A 16813-nucleotide genomic window follows, 5' to 3' on the forward strand; every position below is an offset into this window, starting at 1 on the left:
GGGGCTGAATAATTTTGCACGCCCAATTTTTCAGTTTTTGATTTGTTAAAAAAGTTTGAAATATCCAATAAATGTCGTTCCACTTCATGATTGTGTTCCACTTGTTGTTGATTCTTCACAAAAAAATACAGTTTTATATCTTTAATGTTTGAAGCCTGAAATGTGGCAAAAGGTCGCAAAGTTCAAGGGGGCCGAATACTTTCGCAAGGCACTGTACATCTATATTTGAGTCACAATACCTGCCTATGCCAGGTGTGATAGAACAATTACATATTTACGTGATTTGTTTGATATTAATAGTTAACGATTATATACTTAACTAATAGTAAGACATTTCTGTTCTATGAAATGTCTGTGTGAACAGAGAGGAGCCTAAAAACCTAGAGCTGGCATTCCATAGATAAGATGTGTTGGGTGAAACTGAGATAAAGAGAGCCTGGAGGAATAGAACAAAACCCTTGTTGTTTCTAATCATTCTTACATCTGAGAAACAAAACCAGAGGCAGATGACCACAGGATGAATCCAAACTGACTTATGGGGTCCCCCAATCTAAATGGGAGTGGTGGAACCAGTCATGATTAAGTTTTTAGTGTCAGCTATATAAAAACGCCTTGCGAGGGCATCTGGCTTGGTGAAGTTCAAATTATAATGTGTAATGTTTTGATAAAATGTTTGATAAATGATGTAAACCGGTATGTACTGGCTTACTATTGTAATGTTTTATTGTGAGTGTTTTGTTGGATTTTTTGGGGACCGTGTTACATAGTTAGATAGGAGACATGGGTACTCTGTAGGAGGTTTTGCACATTTGGATAGACGTAAGATAATCTATACTATAGTAATCGCAGTAGGCGATATCCCAGTGTGGATACAACACCCCGTTGTGGGACCACTAATTAGGCAATATTTTGACAATGGTATGGGTTTCCATGTTCATATAGACAGGGTTTCAAATTAAAATAACAGTGCTAACCATGTTTTCCTCTTCCTCTAAACGGGAGTCACTACCTGGATTTGTCCAACAGGATATGCTAATTTTAGTTTCTACAGATGGTGCTATGGGGATGGAAATGGTTATTTCTACCATGCTGACCAGTTGGAGTAGTATTAACATGATGAGTTGTTTCATACTGATGAAAAATGTACTCTGATTTAGATTGCAGAGAATTTCTTAACGTCTTTTTAAACCTTGGAATTTTTCTTTTAAATTGAGAGAAATTTCAAAATGGGAGAACTTGATCGAACAATTACATATTTACCTGATTTGTTTGATAGTAATAGTTAATTTAATACATTGTATACTAATAGGTTATTTACTTAACTAATAGTACGACATTTATGTTCTATTAAATGTCTGTGTGAACTGAGAGGAGCCTAATAACCTACAGCTGGCATTCCATAGATAAAATGTGTTGGGTGTAACTGAGATAAAGAGAGCCTGGAGGAATAGAACAAAACCCTTATTGTTTCTAATCATTCTTGCATCTGAGAAACAACGCCAGAGACATAGGCAGAGGCAGAGGCAGATGACAACAGGATGAACCCAAAGTGGTGCCCATAAATCTATGTGGGAGGGGTGGAACCAGCCATGACTAAGCATCTTTAGTGTCAGCTATATAAAAACGTCATTGTCTGTAAAGGTTAGGCTACTGGGCCCAAAGGTCTGTTGACTGTTGGGTTGACAATTCTCATTATTGCAATAATTAATCGATATTAAATAAAGATGATTGTTTAAAGAAATTACAAAGTCTTTCTCAGTATGAATTTCTACAACACAAGGCAACAGGTACAGTAGCCTAGCAGTTAAGAGTGTTGGGCCAGTAACCAAAAGGTTGCTGGTTTGAATCCCTGAGCGAACTAAGTGAAAAATTGGTTAATGTGCACTTTAGCAAGGCACTTAACCCTAATTGGTCTAGATAAGGGCATCTGCTAAATTGCAAAAATATTTTAAAAAATAAACATCGGTAAAAATATAAACGTGATTGGCTCAGTGTTCTGTCACTCATGGGGACTCTACGTCACTGCCAAACCTAAGGGTGAGCTAAAAAAATTCAAGCCCCTTGGGTGCTGCCATAGAGTTACATTAGAAGTGCCCGTCCAAGAAGGCTCAAGGTCATTGGCCACAGATAAAATTACGTCAAATCATGTTATATGTACAGCAGCTTTGATTGGACTGATTATGTCATCATCATACTTTCTAAATCTTAGCTAGCAGTCATCATCATGAATCAAGTCAACAATCTACTGGCAAATCCTTTTCAATCCTTGTCATTATGAAGAGAAATAATGAAGATAAATTATAGATAAAACATATCGGTGCTCATTGACCATTGGACAAACATTACACAACAAGTCGGAAATCGCAAATTCAACAATGAGTGGTTTGGAAGGAATCAGTGATGAACTGCAAGCATTGAAAAGCAATCACTAGCCTGCTATTCAGTGGAATATGTGTGTGGTCCCAATTTTGGGTTTAAGGGCTTTTCCAAGCTTAAAATAATAAACATTCAACATTGGCCATGCTGTCAATCCAGCATGATTTCTGCAGCACTCAAAACAACTGTTAACTCAGAACTGGGAAATCTGACTTCAGTGAGTTCAAGACAACTGGGAAGTTGGTAAAAAAAAGAGCTCTGACTGGGAAAATACATTTTGAACGGTCATCCAACTCGGAATTGTAAGTCGGGAACTCAGGGCCTCTTTCTAGAGCTACGACCTTAACAAACCCAGAGAATGACAGATTTTGATGACAAAATTTGCCCACGAAGGACTGCCGCACCACCTTCCTGTTCAAGTGAGGACAGCACAACAAGAGTCCAAAAATGTCTTGTACGCTGCTGCATAAATTATGTAATATGCCAGGGAAGATATGTATACTGTAGCTAAGAAATTAATTCTAAGTATATATTGTGCTGTTAGTAGCCCATGTGACTCACCCTAATAATTTGGCCTATTTTCCCCTCTTAATTTCACCTAGCGTTCTGGCTTGATGGTGCATATATATATAGCCTATAACTTGTTTTAGAGAAATGTAATCATTGAAATATTGTAAGAGCTTTCATTGTCTGCTTATATGCCCCCTTTTATTTATCCTACGGTTCTGACTTGGTGTACAGGAAGAATACTCTAAGAACGGCCCATGTTCGGAATTCTGTTGCTGTACATTTTCAAAAGTGCTGAACAAATAGTTATATAGACTACGTTCGTCCTAGCTCGCTCATTAATGTCTTAATCGAAATGACTGATTACCTCTTATAAACTTGTCATCACCTTATGCCATAGTTTGTACATCTCAATACTCAGTAGAAACCACATTTGCTTAAGCAAGTCAGCCATATCAGCTATGTATTTTTAAAAGGCTGAATGAACTGTTTCGCTGCCAGACAACACTCCGCTGATATCCAGGTGTAGCAGTGGTAATGTGTTGGGACTGCTGTTGGGACTCTGCTGTTGGGACAGCTTTATGTAGGCCCTAACAGTTTGTGGTCAAACTTTGTCACCGTTAAAGTGCAAAAAAATATATATATATTTTCATGTCACACGATTTTTGAAACCTCTCACTCAAAGTGCAAAACTACACACCAGATATCCAAAACCATAAGCTATTTCTCAGCGTTTGACTCAGTTGTCAATTGCATAAAACACTTTTTTCAAAACACTACACACAATTCTCTACCTAAAACACAAAAATCGAACAACCAAACACAACCAATCAAAATGCTACACTTATTCACCAGGTCACACACACACTCCTCACATGTGCAAACACTAATAGCTTAACTGATCACTAACCAATCACTGCTTTACTGTAGTATAGGCCTATACAGTGCCTTGCGAAAGTATTCGGCCCCCTTGAACTTTGCGACCTTTTGCCACATTTCAGGCTTCAAACATAAAGATATAAAACTGTATTTTTTGTGAAGAATCAACAACAAGTGGGACACAATCATGAAGTGGAACAACATTTATTGGATATTTCAAACTTTTTTAACAAATCAAAAACTGAAAAGTTGGGCATGCAAAATTATTCAAAATTGAATTCTGTACAGAGTGGAAAGGCAAAGACATCATGGAGGACGAGGACGCTTGTTTACAGATGTACAAGAGACTGCAATTATAAATATGGTCTATGTGGGGACATAGAGGTTGCCTCTGTCCAAGGTTCGATACGCCATTCTAGGAGATACTTCCCTCGATGTTTGGCAAGAGAAAACGTATCCTGTGATGTGGACGAAGTATTGTGGCCAGACTCAGGCCGGAGAAGCGATGAAGCGTAGCTTAGGTGAAAAAAAGGAGACAGTTTTGAAAACTTGTGTAAGCAGTTGGAAAAAACTGTAACAACATCAATGCTGTAAGCCTGTTGACCATACAACGCATCCTCCAACGGCACCGAGTGACGATGAAACAACTTTACAAGGTGCCATTTGAGAGAAACTCTGACAGAGTCAAGAATATGCGACATGACTTTGTAGAGGTATGTATGCAACACTACTTCCAGTACTTCAGACATACCATATTTACTCATCTGTATATCCTTTTGTCTGTTACAGAGAGTATTGGAGCTGGATGCCCATGTGATTTGCCATTAATTTATTTATGTGGATGAGGTTGGCTTCAACCTCACCAAAACCAGGCACCGCAGAAGAAATGTAATAGGGCAGAGGGCAATTACCAATGTCCCTGGATAGCGTGGGGATAATATAACTATGTGTGCTGCCATCACTCAAAACGGGTCCTCCATCATAATGCCACACTGGGTCCGTACAACACCGGCCATATGCTCACTTTTCTGGATGCAATTTACACAATGCTTGTCCCTGATCCAGATCAGGAGCCTGCTAGATTTGTGGTTTTATGGGACAATGTTAGTTTTCACCGGGCTGTTCTGGTCCAAAACTGGTTTGCCACCCATCCACAATTTGTAGTTTTGTACCTACCCCCATATTCACCTTTTCTAAATCCCATAGAGGAATTCTTCTCAGCCTGGCACTGGAAATTGTATGATCGCCAACCCTATGCCCGCATGCGGCTTCTCCAGGCAATGGAGGACGCATGTGGGGACATAGAGGTTGCCTCTGTCCAAGGTTGGATACGCCATGCTCAAATCAAATTTTATTTGCCACATACACATGGTTAGCAGATGTTAATGCGAGCGTAGCTAGTTCCGACAATGCAGTAATAACCAACAAGTAATCTAGCTAACAATTCCAAAACTACTACCTTATAGACACAAGTGTAAGGGGATAAAGAATATGTACATAAAGATATATGAATGAGTGATGGTACAGAGCGGCATAGGCAAGATACAGTAGATGGTATTGAGTACAGTATATACATATGAGATGAGTATGTAAAGAAAGTGGCATAGTTAAAGTGGCTAGTGATACATGTATTACATAAAGATGCAGTAGATGATATAGAGTACAGTATATGCGTATACATATGAGATGAATAATGTAGGGTATGTAAACATTATATTAGGTAGCATTGTTTAAAATGGCTAGTGATATATTTGACATAATTTCCCATCAATTCCCATTATTAAAGTGGCTGGAGTTGAGTCAGTATGTTGGTAGCAGCCACTCAATGTTAGTGATTGCTGTTTAACAGTCTGATGGCCTTGAGAGAAGCTGTTTTTCAGTCTCTCGGTACCTGCTTTGATGTACCTGTACTGACCTTGCCTTCTGGATGATAGTTGGGTGAACAGGCAGTGGCTCGGGTGGTTTTTGTCCTTCATGATATTTTTGGCCTTCCTGTGACATCGGGTGGTGTAGGTGTCCTGGAGGGCAGGTAGTTTGCCCCTGGTGATGCATTGTGCAGACCTCACTACCCTCTGGAGAGCCTTACAGTTGTGGCAGTTTCCGTACCAGGCGGTCATACAGCCCAACAGGATGCTCTCGATTGTGCATCTGTAAAAGCTTGTGAGGGTTTTAGATGACAAGCCAAATTTCTTCAGCCTCCTGAGGTTGAAGATTCGCTGCTGCGCCTTCCTCACGATGCTGTCTGTGTGGGTGGACCAATTCAGTTTGTCTGTGATGTGTATGCCGAGGAACTTAAAACTTACTACCCTCTCCACTACTGTTCCATCGATGTGGATAGGGGGTGTTCCCTCTGCTGTTTCCTGAAGTCCACAATAATCTCCTTAGTTTTGTTGACGTTGAGTGTGAGGTTATTTTCCTGACACAACACTCCGAGGGCCCTCACCTCCTCCCTGTAGGCCGTCTCGTCGTTGTTGGTAATCAAGCCTACCACTGTTGTGTCGTCCGCAAACTTGATGATTGAGTTGGAGGCGTGCGTGGCCACGCAGTCGTGGTTGAACAGGGAGTACAGGAGAGGGCTCAGAACGCACCCTTGTGGGGCCCCAGTGTTGAGGATCAGCGGGGTGGAGATGTTGTTGCCTACCCTCACCACCTGGGGCGGCCCGTCAGGAAGTCCAGTACCCAGTTCCACAGGGCGGGGTCGAGACCCAGCGTCTCGAGCTTGATGACGAGCTTGGAGGGCACCATGGTGTTAAATGCCGAGCTGTAGTCGATGAACAGCATTCTCACATAGGTATTCCTCTTGTCCAGATGGGTTAGGGCAGTGTGCAGTGTGGTTGAGATTGCATCGTCTGTGGACCTATTTGGGCGGTAAGCAAATTGGAGTGGGTCTAGGGTGTCAGGTAGGGTGGAGGTGATATGGTCCTTGACTAGTCTCTCAAAGCACTTCATGATGACGGAAGTGAGTGCTACGGGCGGTAGTCGTTTAGCTCAGTTACCTTAGTTTTCTTGGGAACAGGAACAATGGTGGCCCTCTTGAAGCATGTGGGAACAACAGACTGGGATAGGGATTGATTGAATATGTCCGTAAACACACCAGCCAGCTGGTCTGCGCATGCTCTGAGGGCGCGGCTGGGGATGCCGTCTGGGCCTGCAGCCTTGCGAGGGTTGACACGTTTAAATGTTTTCCTCACGTAGGCTGCAGTGAAGGAGAGTCCGCATGTTTTGGTTGCGGGACGTGTCAGTGGCACTGTATTGTCCTCAAAGCGGGCAAAAAGTTATTTAGTCTGTCTGGGAGCAAGACATCCGTGATTGACTGTAGACCCTGCCACATACCTCTTGTGTCTGAGCCGTTGAATTGAGATTCTACTTGTCTCTATACTGACCCTTAGCTTGCTTGATTGCCTTGCGGAGGGAATAGCTACACTGTTTGTATTCGGTCATGTTTCCGGTCACCTTGCCCTGATTAAAAGCAGTGGTTCGCGCTTTCAGTTTCACGCGAATGCTAGGAGATACTTCCCGCGATGTTTGGCAAGAGAAAATGTATCTTGTGATGTGGACGAAGTATTGTGACCAGACCCAGGCCGGAGAAGAGATGAAGCGTAGCTTAGCACTGGTGACTGCCCCCCTACCCCCTTCTGTTTCTACATTGCATTGGTGTTTAGTGTACTTGTTACCCCTCTCAGCAGATTACTTTCACTGTAGAACATTGTATTGAAATGTAGATATGAGCCTATGAAAGACCAAAGAGCTTTAGATTTAGAAAAACCGTGTTTACATGGTATATCCAAAAATGTACTATTATGAAAGCAGTGTTTGCCATTTGATGCAAATGCTTCATTCTGACATGTGTTTATGGCATTTTGAATGCAGAGTTTCATTTTGAAGGAGATGTGAGGCATTTTGCATTTTGTGTGTGCAGTTTTGGGAATTGTGTGTAGAGTTTTGAAAAAGGAGACCGTTTTGAAAATGTGTGTAAGCAGTTGGAAAAAACTGTAATGTGTTGTGTAGTGGCTTTGCTGGCATGCATCCCCCAAAAAAATTTGTTTGCCTCACCAAGATGTACATAGACTATAGCTGCCTACAGCTGTAGGATCTTAATTTAACCACCCTGTTGTTGCAGGAAATGTCCAGCACAGCAGGAAATTCAAAGTTCTACTGTATTCAAGGCTTATAAAGTTTTTAATTTCCACTTAAAAATGTCAGACTTGATTTGACCTTATTAATACTTTATCAACCCCTACAAAAGAGGCCATTAATTATAGTCCATACAAAAATTCACATTTCCTGTTGCTGCAGGAATATTTCCCTACTGTGAGAAACTGGTCACATCCTTTATCTGTTCCCTATAGCAAGTCTCTTGTGGATCCTTGGCTGTATAAGTGCTCATCTAGACCACTCGTGTTCACAGATGATTGAGGCCCGCTTACGTGTTGAGCAGAGTGGTCTGTGTACGTCCATGTTTCTGGAGCCCCACTCTAAATTAAGGCATAATGAACGGTTGACTCAGCTAATCCAGGCTTTTCCGTGGTATTTTCGAGACCTTTTCTCTCGTCCTCTCACTGTTCTACGTTGCTAGGCCTATATGGGATCCTGGAAACTTTTGCTGCTAATTAGCATATGATACATTACAGGTATTCCTAATAATCCTAAATGGTAAGCCTTAGACAAGTAATCCTTGTCCAAGCCAGAACGACACATAGGGACAGGAGCAAGTAAACCCCATGGACATGACGCTAGTCGGTCGCAGGACCTCAACCCCAATCCATTTCCTTAATGCAGAGTGCCAAGCAGAGAGGCATGAGGTTCAATCCCTGGTATGACTCGACCAGAGATGGAACCCCCAATCTTCCAATCTCAGTGCAGACACTCTAAACACAAGGCCACCGTGTTGGTTTATTAATTTATGACTGAATTCATCATTTTATGGGTACCATTAGCTTATCTTCCTGACTATTGTGAGGACCATCCCATAGCTTCAATGCCATACAACACTTCTTCCGTGGCCTCCAACTACTTTTGCATGCTAGTAAAATGCTAGTAAAACTAAGTGCATGCTCTTCAATCGATTGCTGCATTCACCCTCCCGCCCGACTAGCATCACTACTCTGGATGGTTCTGACCTAGAATATGTGGACAACTACAAATACCTAGGCGCCTGGTTAGACTGTAAACTCTCCTTCCAGACTCATATTAAGCATCTCCAATCCAAAATTAAATCTAAAGTCTGCTTCCTATTTCGCAACAAAGCCTCCTTCACTCATGCTGCCAAACATACCCCTCGTAAAACTGACTATCCTACCCATCCAATGTAATTTACAAAATATCCCCCAACACTCAGCAAACTGGATGTGATCTATCACAATGCCATCCGTTTTGTCACCAAAGCCCCATATACTACCCACCACTGCGACCTGTATGCTCTCGTTGGCTGGTCCTCACTACATATTTGTCGCCAAACCCACTGGCTCCAGGTCATCTATAAGTCTTTGCTTGATAAAGCCCTGCCTTATCTCAGCTCACTGGTCACCATAGCAACACCCACCCATAGTACGCGCTCCAGCAGGTATATTTCACTGGTCATCCCCAAAACCAACACTTCCTTTGGGCGCCTTTCCTTCCAGTTCTCTGCTGCCAATGACTGGAACGATTTGCAAAAATCACTGAAGCTGGAGTCTTACATCTCCCTCTCTAACTTTAAGCATCAGCTGTCTGAGCAGCTTACCGATCACTGTACCTGTACACAGCCAATCTGTAAATAGCACACCCGACTACCTCATCCCCATAGTATTACTTACCCTCTTGCTCTTTTGCACCCCAGTATCTCTACTTGCACATCTATCACTCCAGTGTTAATGCTAAATTGTAATTATTTCACCTCTTGGGCTTATTTATTGCTGACCTCCCTACTCTTCTACATTTGCACACACTGTACATAGATTTTTCTATTTTTCTTTTCTTTTGTGTTATTGACTGTACGTTTGTTTATGTGTAACTCTGTGTTGTTGTTTTTGTCGCACTGCTTTGCTTTATCTTGGCCAGGTCGCAGTTGTAAATGAGAACTTGTTCTCAACTGACCTACCTGGTTAAATAAAGGTGAAATAAAACAATAATAGCCTCTTAGGAATGGTTACTTAGAAGTCTATTCTTAAAATAACAGTGTTTGGAGGTAAAATGTTAATTTGAATCAGATTATAGTACGCTCTCTATCAGGAGCAGTAAAAAGAGCCTTGCGAAGGTCATGACTTGTTTGCATTATGATAATCAACTCTTAGATAAAACATCCTTAGAGCGCCCTCAGGACTCTTCGCTCATCATCAACAACTCTCGTCCTTGTGGCAAAAATATAACTCCACACTGTAGTATGATCAAGGACTCCAGTCACCCTCGTCATGAAACAGAAAAATCCTGCAGTCTGGCAGAAAGTACTGTAGTATTAAAGCTAGAATCCTTAATTGAAACAATAACAAAGTGGTCACCCTGCCTCTGTTTTGGTAAAAAGCTGAGGGATGGGTTTGGAGAAATGTAACCACTCTCACACTCATAGACAGAGCTATAGATGCAAGGATGAACCATCCATGATATCAAAATGATAGTTTTGGGCTCCATTCAATCTGTATCGCTGAAGCGTTCCAGATTGCGCAAAATAAATGTAAAGGTCATTTCCGAGTGAGCCGACATATGCAGTGTTTACCGTGAATGCTGTCACCGCTAACGCAGTAACATCGCCTTTAAATTTCAATCATTCTGTAACCCTGAATTTCCAAAGAGGAGCCCTTAAAGGTCCAATGCAGCTGCTTTCATCTCAAAATCAAATCATTTCTGGGTAACAATTGAATCCCTTACTGTGATTGTTTTCAATTAAAATGGTCAAACAGAAACAAAAATAGCTTCGTAGCAAATAGCAATTTCTCAGGCAAGAATTTTGCTAGGACTTTCTGGGAGTGGTCTGAGTGGGGAGGGGAAAACTGTTATTGGTAGAGAGGTTTGGAACTCTCTTTCCTACTCATTTACCACCTGGCGATGTCACCAGGCAGGTCAAAACTCCAACCCTTCAAAACAGGCTGAGATTTCAGGTGGTCTTTTCAAACAGCACTTACACTAAAAGAACATTATCATAATTTTTACAATTTCACAGTATTATTCCAACCTCATAGTGTGGAAATATATATAAAACATGGGTGAAAAACATATTTCTGCACTGGGCCTTTAACTATGTTTTGAGGCTATATAGTGTTTGTTTACAATTACATTGTTCACAATCATTGGAGTAAATTAAGCTTGTATTTTGGGTTCTGATGGAGTAGGACAGTTTAACTAAGCTCGTGAGGCATTTATAAAGTTACATTCCTTAAGCATCAATGAGTATATATCGTTAATTTATAAGTCCAAAAATGGATGTATCAACTAAGGATCCCAGCTTTGCGACCCAGACGAACAGGCTCAGAGACAATTTTTATGTACAGGCAGTGCGGATCATTTTACTCAGCCCCAACTTCATCTGTACAAAAGAAAATGATCTCTATACAAGTGGCAATTCCCATGGCTACAGTATGTACCATACAGTACATTTCCTGCTGGGAAATCCCCCACCATCCAGACAACATTAAACGGTTTCTACGGCTACACCCACTCAGCTTTAGAGTTCCTCTTACAGTTCCTGTTGTATCTTACTGCTTCGCTATTTAAGGTCTGTAGCAAGCCAGATCATCTCATACTTCCTCACAGATAGTCAGTCGGACAAACAGACGGAGAGACAGGCACAGGCAGACCAAAAGGCAGACAGGCAGTTAAGTAGACAAGCCGACAGGCAGGCAGACAGACAGACATGGCCAGACTGGACGTGACAGAGACCTTCCATCACATCTCATTCCCTGGGCACATTCACACCCAGGACTCCCTGAACTATGCCTGCCACTTCAAGTTCCAGGACAGGGACACCGTCATCGTCACCTACCCCAAATCAGGTAAGGACAGGACAGCTCTGTCACACCTCTGCTCTGTGTCACAACACATTAGACATGCTGCAACACTAGCCAACTTTAGTCCTTCTCCCTCTTTCACACACTTTGCAGTTGAAGAAAACGGTCAGGTTTTTAATAACTGTATATGTACAGACTACAGTAGGTTATTGTATTGTCACGGTTGTTTTTGCTTGTCATTGATTAATTGTTTTCAAGATCCACTTCTCTCAGACAGCCTAACTTTATGGAAGTAGTGGTTTAGGGAGGGATTCAATGAAGACAGAGGTATTAGGTGTACAGTTCTCTCTCTTTAACTCTTCTTTCTTTCCCTCTGTGGTCTCTGGTTAAAGGGACTACCTGGATGCAGGAGATTGTCACTCTTGTGAAAAACAGAGGGGACCCACAACTCTCCAAAACTGTTCCCAACTGGGCCCGAGCCCCCTGGCTGGAACAGTATTATAGTGCAAAGGTGCTGGGGGCCACCCAAGGGCCCCGAATCATCACCACTCACCTGCCCTACAACCTGCTGGCCTCTGCCCTCCAGGGCTCCAAAGCTAAGGTAGGATGTGGTTATGTTAAAGAAACTATTCTCAATGCTGTGAGACATTTCCTTTTTTTGTAGAGCAACTCTATGGAAATAATATATTAATAGCAAGTGACACTATCTCCACCCCGTCTCTTAGGTCATCTATGTTGCCAGAAACCCCAAAGATGTTGTTGTGTCATATTACCACTTCCATAAAATGGCCAAATTCCTCCCAGAACCCAACTCATTTGATGAGTTTCTGGATAGTTTTCTGGAGGGATCAGGTGAGTTGACACTAATGATTTGTACCTCAAGCAATTCTGGGATTTAATCCCCCTGTTAACAGTCAGATCTAATCCAACGTTGACCCTTTTTACAGTGAGTTATGGGTCCTGGTTCGATCATGTGAAAGGCTGGACGAAACAAGCAGAAGTCTTGGCAAATGTTCTTCATATCTCTTATGAGGATATGTGGCTGGTAGGAGAACTCTTCTCTATTACTGTCTGCTATTTATTGTGGTTGTCATAAATTGCAAACACCCCATTACATTCTCTCTTCCCCATGGCAGTTGTGTCACCCCTAACCTTATTGTAGACATGTCAACTTAAGGGCATCAAAACACAACACTTGTATCACAGCAGTTGTATTACAGTCTCATGATTCTCTGAGATTGTGTTAACTACAGAAATAGGCTGTCCTTCAGACATGAAAATATTAGTCATAAATTATAAATAGACCTTTGTGAGATGCTATTTTAAGTGACATCATGATTTATTCTTGGAGAACAGGTGCACATAAAATACCACATGAACATTGTTTTAGTAAAAATAATTGCTTGCATTACAGATATTCACTGTATCTGACCTAATGAGCGTTTGATCTCTTAGTATGCCACAAATGTTGTTGATAGACTAGACAAAGAAGATCAATTCAGCCTCTTGTGAAAACAACCCTCTTTGTCCATAACTATAATAAGAGTATTGACTTTTCTCAGGACCTGCGAGGCTCGATGGAGAAGATCAGCGCTTTCCTGCAGTGCCCCCTAGCGGGCGAGGAGTTAACCAGCTCCCTGAGACACTGCAGCTTTAGCAGCATGAGAGACAACGCCATGGTGAACTACACCCTGGTCCCACAGGAGATCATGGACCACAGCAAAGGCAAATTCATGAGGAAAGGTGGGGCTCCCTTGCTCAACAGGAGTACAATCCTGACTAGAGATATGTTTCAGTCAGTGCCAGAAGGATAGAACAGTACCATAGGCCTCCCCTGCACTCACAGTGCTGTGGAGAGAGATGGGCCATAATAATGAAGACCTTGTTCTGTTTGCAGGTAAAATTGGTGACTGGAGAAACACTTTCACAGAGGACCAGATTTGTCTATTCGACACCGTCTACAGCTACCAGATGCAAGACTGTCCTCTGACCTTTCTGTGGGAGTGTCCTGAGGGGGAGGAGGAGTAGGAGGACAGGCCTCTGGGGATCAGGGGAGGGCCCTTATCCTCCATGCCACCGGAGATTGATGGATACGCTTCATACAAGTCCTGGTATTCTCCCACTGATGTTCTCCGTGTTTTTGTGAATGTAAATGTAATGTACATAAGCTAATATAGTAAAATAATATAATAAAATTGATATGCTAATATAAACAAATATTGTGTGTGACCTATTTGTTGTTGTTGTTGGGTTTTTCCACCTCTAAAGAAATCTAAATGTTCCAGTTACAGTTTTTCTCAATTGCTAAAACACAATTTCTGAAACCTTGCTCCATTTCCTGAAAACATTAAACACAAAACCTCATCTTCAAGCACTATTTACATGACCTCTGACTCCTCTCGCAAAGTGAAACATTCGCCTCAAAACAGTTTTACCTGTGTTCAAAATCAAAAACGGCTCTCAAATCATAAACAAAGTTATTGAAATGATACACACTCTCAAGCAGTCAGTAAACAATACACCGAAAAATAGAAAACACATTGTTCAAAACATACAATTCTCAGGGAGAAGTAAATCTTTAATCTAAAAAAATATTCATATTTTTCCGTCATTGTCTTTTGATGAATGAAAACATGTTCTATCATAGTAGCTCAAAATTGATCAGAAATTACTACTCTGCTTTGCTCTTTGCAATTTTGTTTTTTGTTCTTCCTCCTCCTTGTACCCCTATTTTTACAGTACTGTACCCTGCATCTCACAAACTTGTCCTTTGTCTCTGTGATACTGTAATTCTTGTTTGTTGATATGAACCTGCAACCAGTCAAAATCTATTGAGCAGTCAGTACTGTTAATAAATGGAAAGCACAATGTTCAGGGCCATACAATTTGTCCATTGTACAGTATACAGCCTACAATGCACTGTACTACAGCATACAATACTAAAAGGGACAAAAACAAAGGAGTAAACATGTGATCAATGTGCTTCTTCTTGTCTTTGGGCTGGGTCAGGCCAGAGCACTTTGTCGACATCACAAGCAATATTGTCCCTCCTGAGGCAACGGGGGAAGAAGCCTCTTGTGTGTCGTATCCAGCCATGACATGATTCCTCACCTATATCAACACAGGCTAAATCCATGGCTTGCAGCAGATTTACTCTGGTGTAGGGTTGTCTATCATACACTTTCCATCTCCAAGAGGAGAAAAACTCCTCAATCGGATTCAGGAAAGGTGAGTATGGAGGGAGGTACTATTTCATAAACTGTCCATTGATGTCAAACCATTCCCTTACCTGAGCAGCTCGGTGGAAACTGACATTGTCCCACACTATCACATAGGTGGGAATGGGATTCTCATTTAGCTCTTGAACCTGCTGCTCTTGAACCTGCTGCTTAAATAAAATATATCTTAGATTGGCAATAAATCTTAGAAGGTGCTGGGTGTTATATGGCCCGAGTGTAACATGGTGATGTAGAACACCATGGTTGATGATTGCAGCAGATTGTGACATTGCCGCCTCGTTGACCAGGGACTTCAACAATGGCCCACTGTCCAATCATGTTTCGGCCTCTCCTTCTTCTCTTTGTTAGATTGAAGCCTGCTTCATCGACAAAGATGAACTCATGGGGTCTGTCCAAGGATTCCAAGTCAAATATTGTCTGTGTAGAAATACAATATACTGTATGTAGGATTTCCGAGTGAGTGAATATAGCTGTCCTTCCACCTGCATTTGGCAGCCTTCCAATTCTATAAAAAGTAGTTGTGCAGTTACAAAACATATTCATGCAGTACAATACATACAGTCATTAACTTTACAAATGTCTATTGAAACAGCTGCATATAGTGCAGTACAGTACATTTGAAATTACAAAAACACAGTAGTATACTGTACCTGTTCTCTTCTCTGAATGTCCTTACTATGGTGGACACAGAAAATCGGCTAAAATTGGGTTGCACTCTAAGTCCTGCTTCCCTCATTGTCAGTCCATGGACAAGAACATGGTCTATAACTGTTGCTCGAATTTCATTAGATATTTCCACTCTGTGTCTTCCTCTTCCTCTTCGTCCTCCTCTTCCTCTTTCTTTCCCTCCTCCTCCTCTTCCTCTTCGTCGCCCACCTCGCATACACACTCGTCCTCGTTCTCTCACATTGTTTCTTCTATCCATTCTCAGACTTTCTCCTTCCCACCTTCAACAATCTGTTTGCTCTCTGAACTGGCTTATATTGGTTGTGTCGCATCATTTGAAACAGGTTAAATCAATTTTGAGTGGTTGTGTTCAATCAATTACATGTCTTCTCTATTTGTATTTGATTGTTGCCACTTGTGTTTACCAGTATGGATGACATGTGCATTAGAGTGCAGAATGTGTTTTGAGAATGAGAATGTATTTAGAGTTTTGCTGAAAAGTCTAAGTGAGATCTGCAAATTGTGTTTTACCATGTGAAATGGTTTAAGGTATTGACAACAGACTGCATAATTAGCTAAATGAGTCCAGGCAACTGAGAACTTTGTTCAGCTAATCTTTGTGGGCTATACTCGGCCCTGTCTCAGGATGGTAAGTTGGTGGTTGAAGATATCCCTCTAGTGGTGTGGGGGCTGTGCTTTGGCAAAGTGGGTGGGGTTATATCCTTCCTGTTTGGCCCTGTCCGGGGGTGTCCTCGGATGGGTCCACAGTGTCTCCTGACCCCTCCTGTCTCAGCCTCCAGTATTTATGCTGCAGTAGTTTATGTGTCGGGGGGCTAGGGTCAGTTTGTTATATCTGGAGTACTTCTCCTGTCCTATTCGGTGTCCTGTGTGAATCTAAGTGTGCGTTCTCTAATTCTCTCCTTCTCTCTCTCGGAGGACCTGAGCCTTAGGACCATGCCCCAGGATTACCTGACAATGATGACTCCTTGCTGTCCCCAGTCCACCTGGCCGTGCTGCTGCTCCAGTTTCAACTGTTCTGCCTTCTTATTATTCGAACATGCTGATCATTTATGAACATTTGAACATCTTGGCCATATTCTGTTATAATCTCCACCCGGCACAGCCAGAAGAGAACTGGCCACCCCACATATGCTCTCTCTAATTCTCTCTTTTTTTCTCTCTCTCGGAGGACCTGAGCCCTAGGACCATGCTCAGGACTACCTGACA

General features: G+C 41.9%; 1 protein-coding gene across 1 annotated transcript; it reads left to right on the plus strand.

The window, feature by feature from the left end:
• The first annotated feature begins 11450 nt into the window (after positions 1-11450).
• On the plus strand, positions 11451-13898 carry sult5a1 (sulfotransferase family 5A, member 1). Its single transcript, XM_024440004.2, has 6 exons — positions 11451-11726; positions 12074-12282; positions 12407-12533; positions 12629-12726; positions 13244-13424; positions 13579-13898. Exons 1-6 carry the CDS (start codon positions 11588-11590, stop codon positions 13707-13709), a joined length of 885 nt encoding a protein of 294 aa, XP_024295772.1. The 5' UTR covers positions 11451-11587; the 3' UTR covers positions 13710-13898.
• The last annotated feature ends 2915 nt before the right edge of the window (positions 13899-16813 follow it).

This window comes from Oncorhynchus tshawytscha, linkage group LG12 (assembly GCF_018296145.1).
Source record: "Oncorhynchus tshawytscha isolate Ot180627B linkage group LG12, Otsh_v2.0, whole genome shotgun sequence".
Lineage (NCBI taxonomy): Eukaryota > Metazoa > Chordata > Actinopteri > Salmoniformes > Salmonidae > Oncorhynchus > Oncorhynchus tshawytscha.

Bases quoted from the DNA above. Each gene is read 5' to 3' on its own strand.
- sult5a1 (XM_024440004.2), top strand. From the start codon at position 11,588: ATGGCCAGACTGGACGTGACAGAGACCTTCCATCACATCTCATTCCCT. The intron at 12,727-13,243 runs GTAGGAGAACTC...GACTTTTCTCAG, and splicing joins CTTATGAGGATATGTGGCTG to GACCTGCGAGGCTCGATGGA. The intron at 13,425-13,578 runs GTGGGGCTCCCT...TTCTGTTTGCAG, and splicing joins AGGCAAATTCATGAGGAAAG to GTAAAATTGGTGACTGGAGA.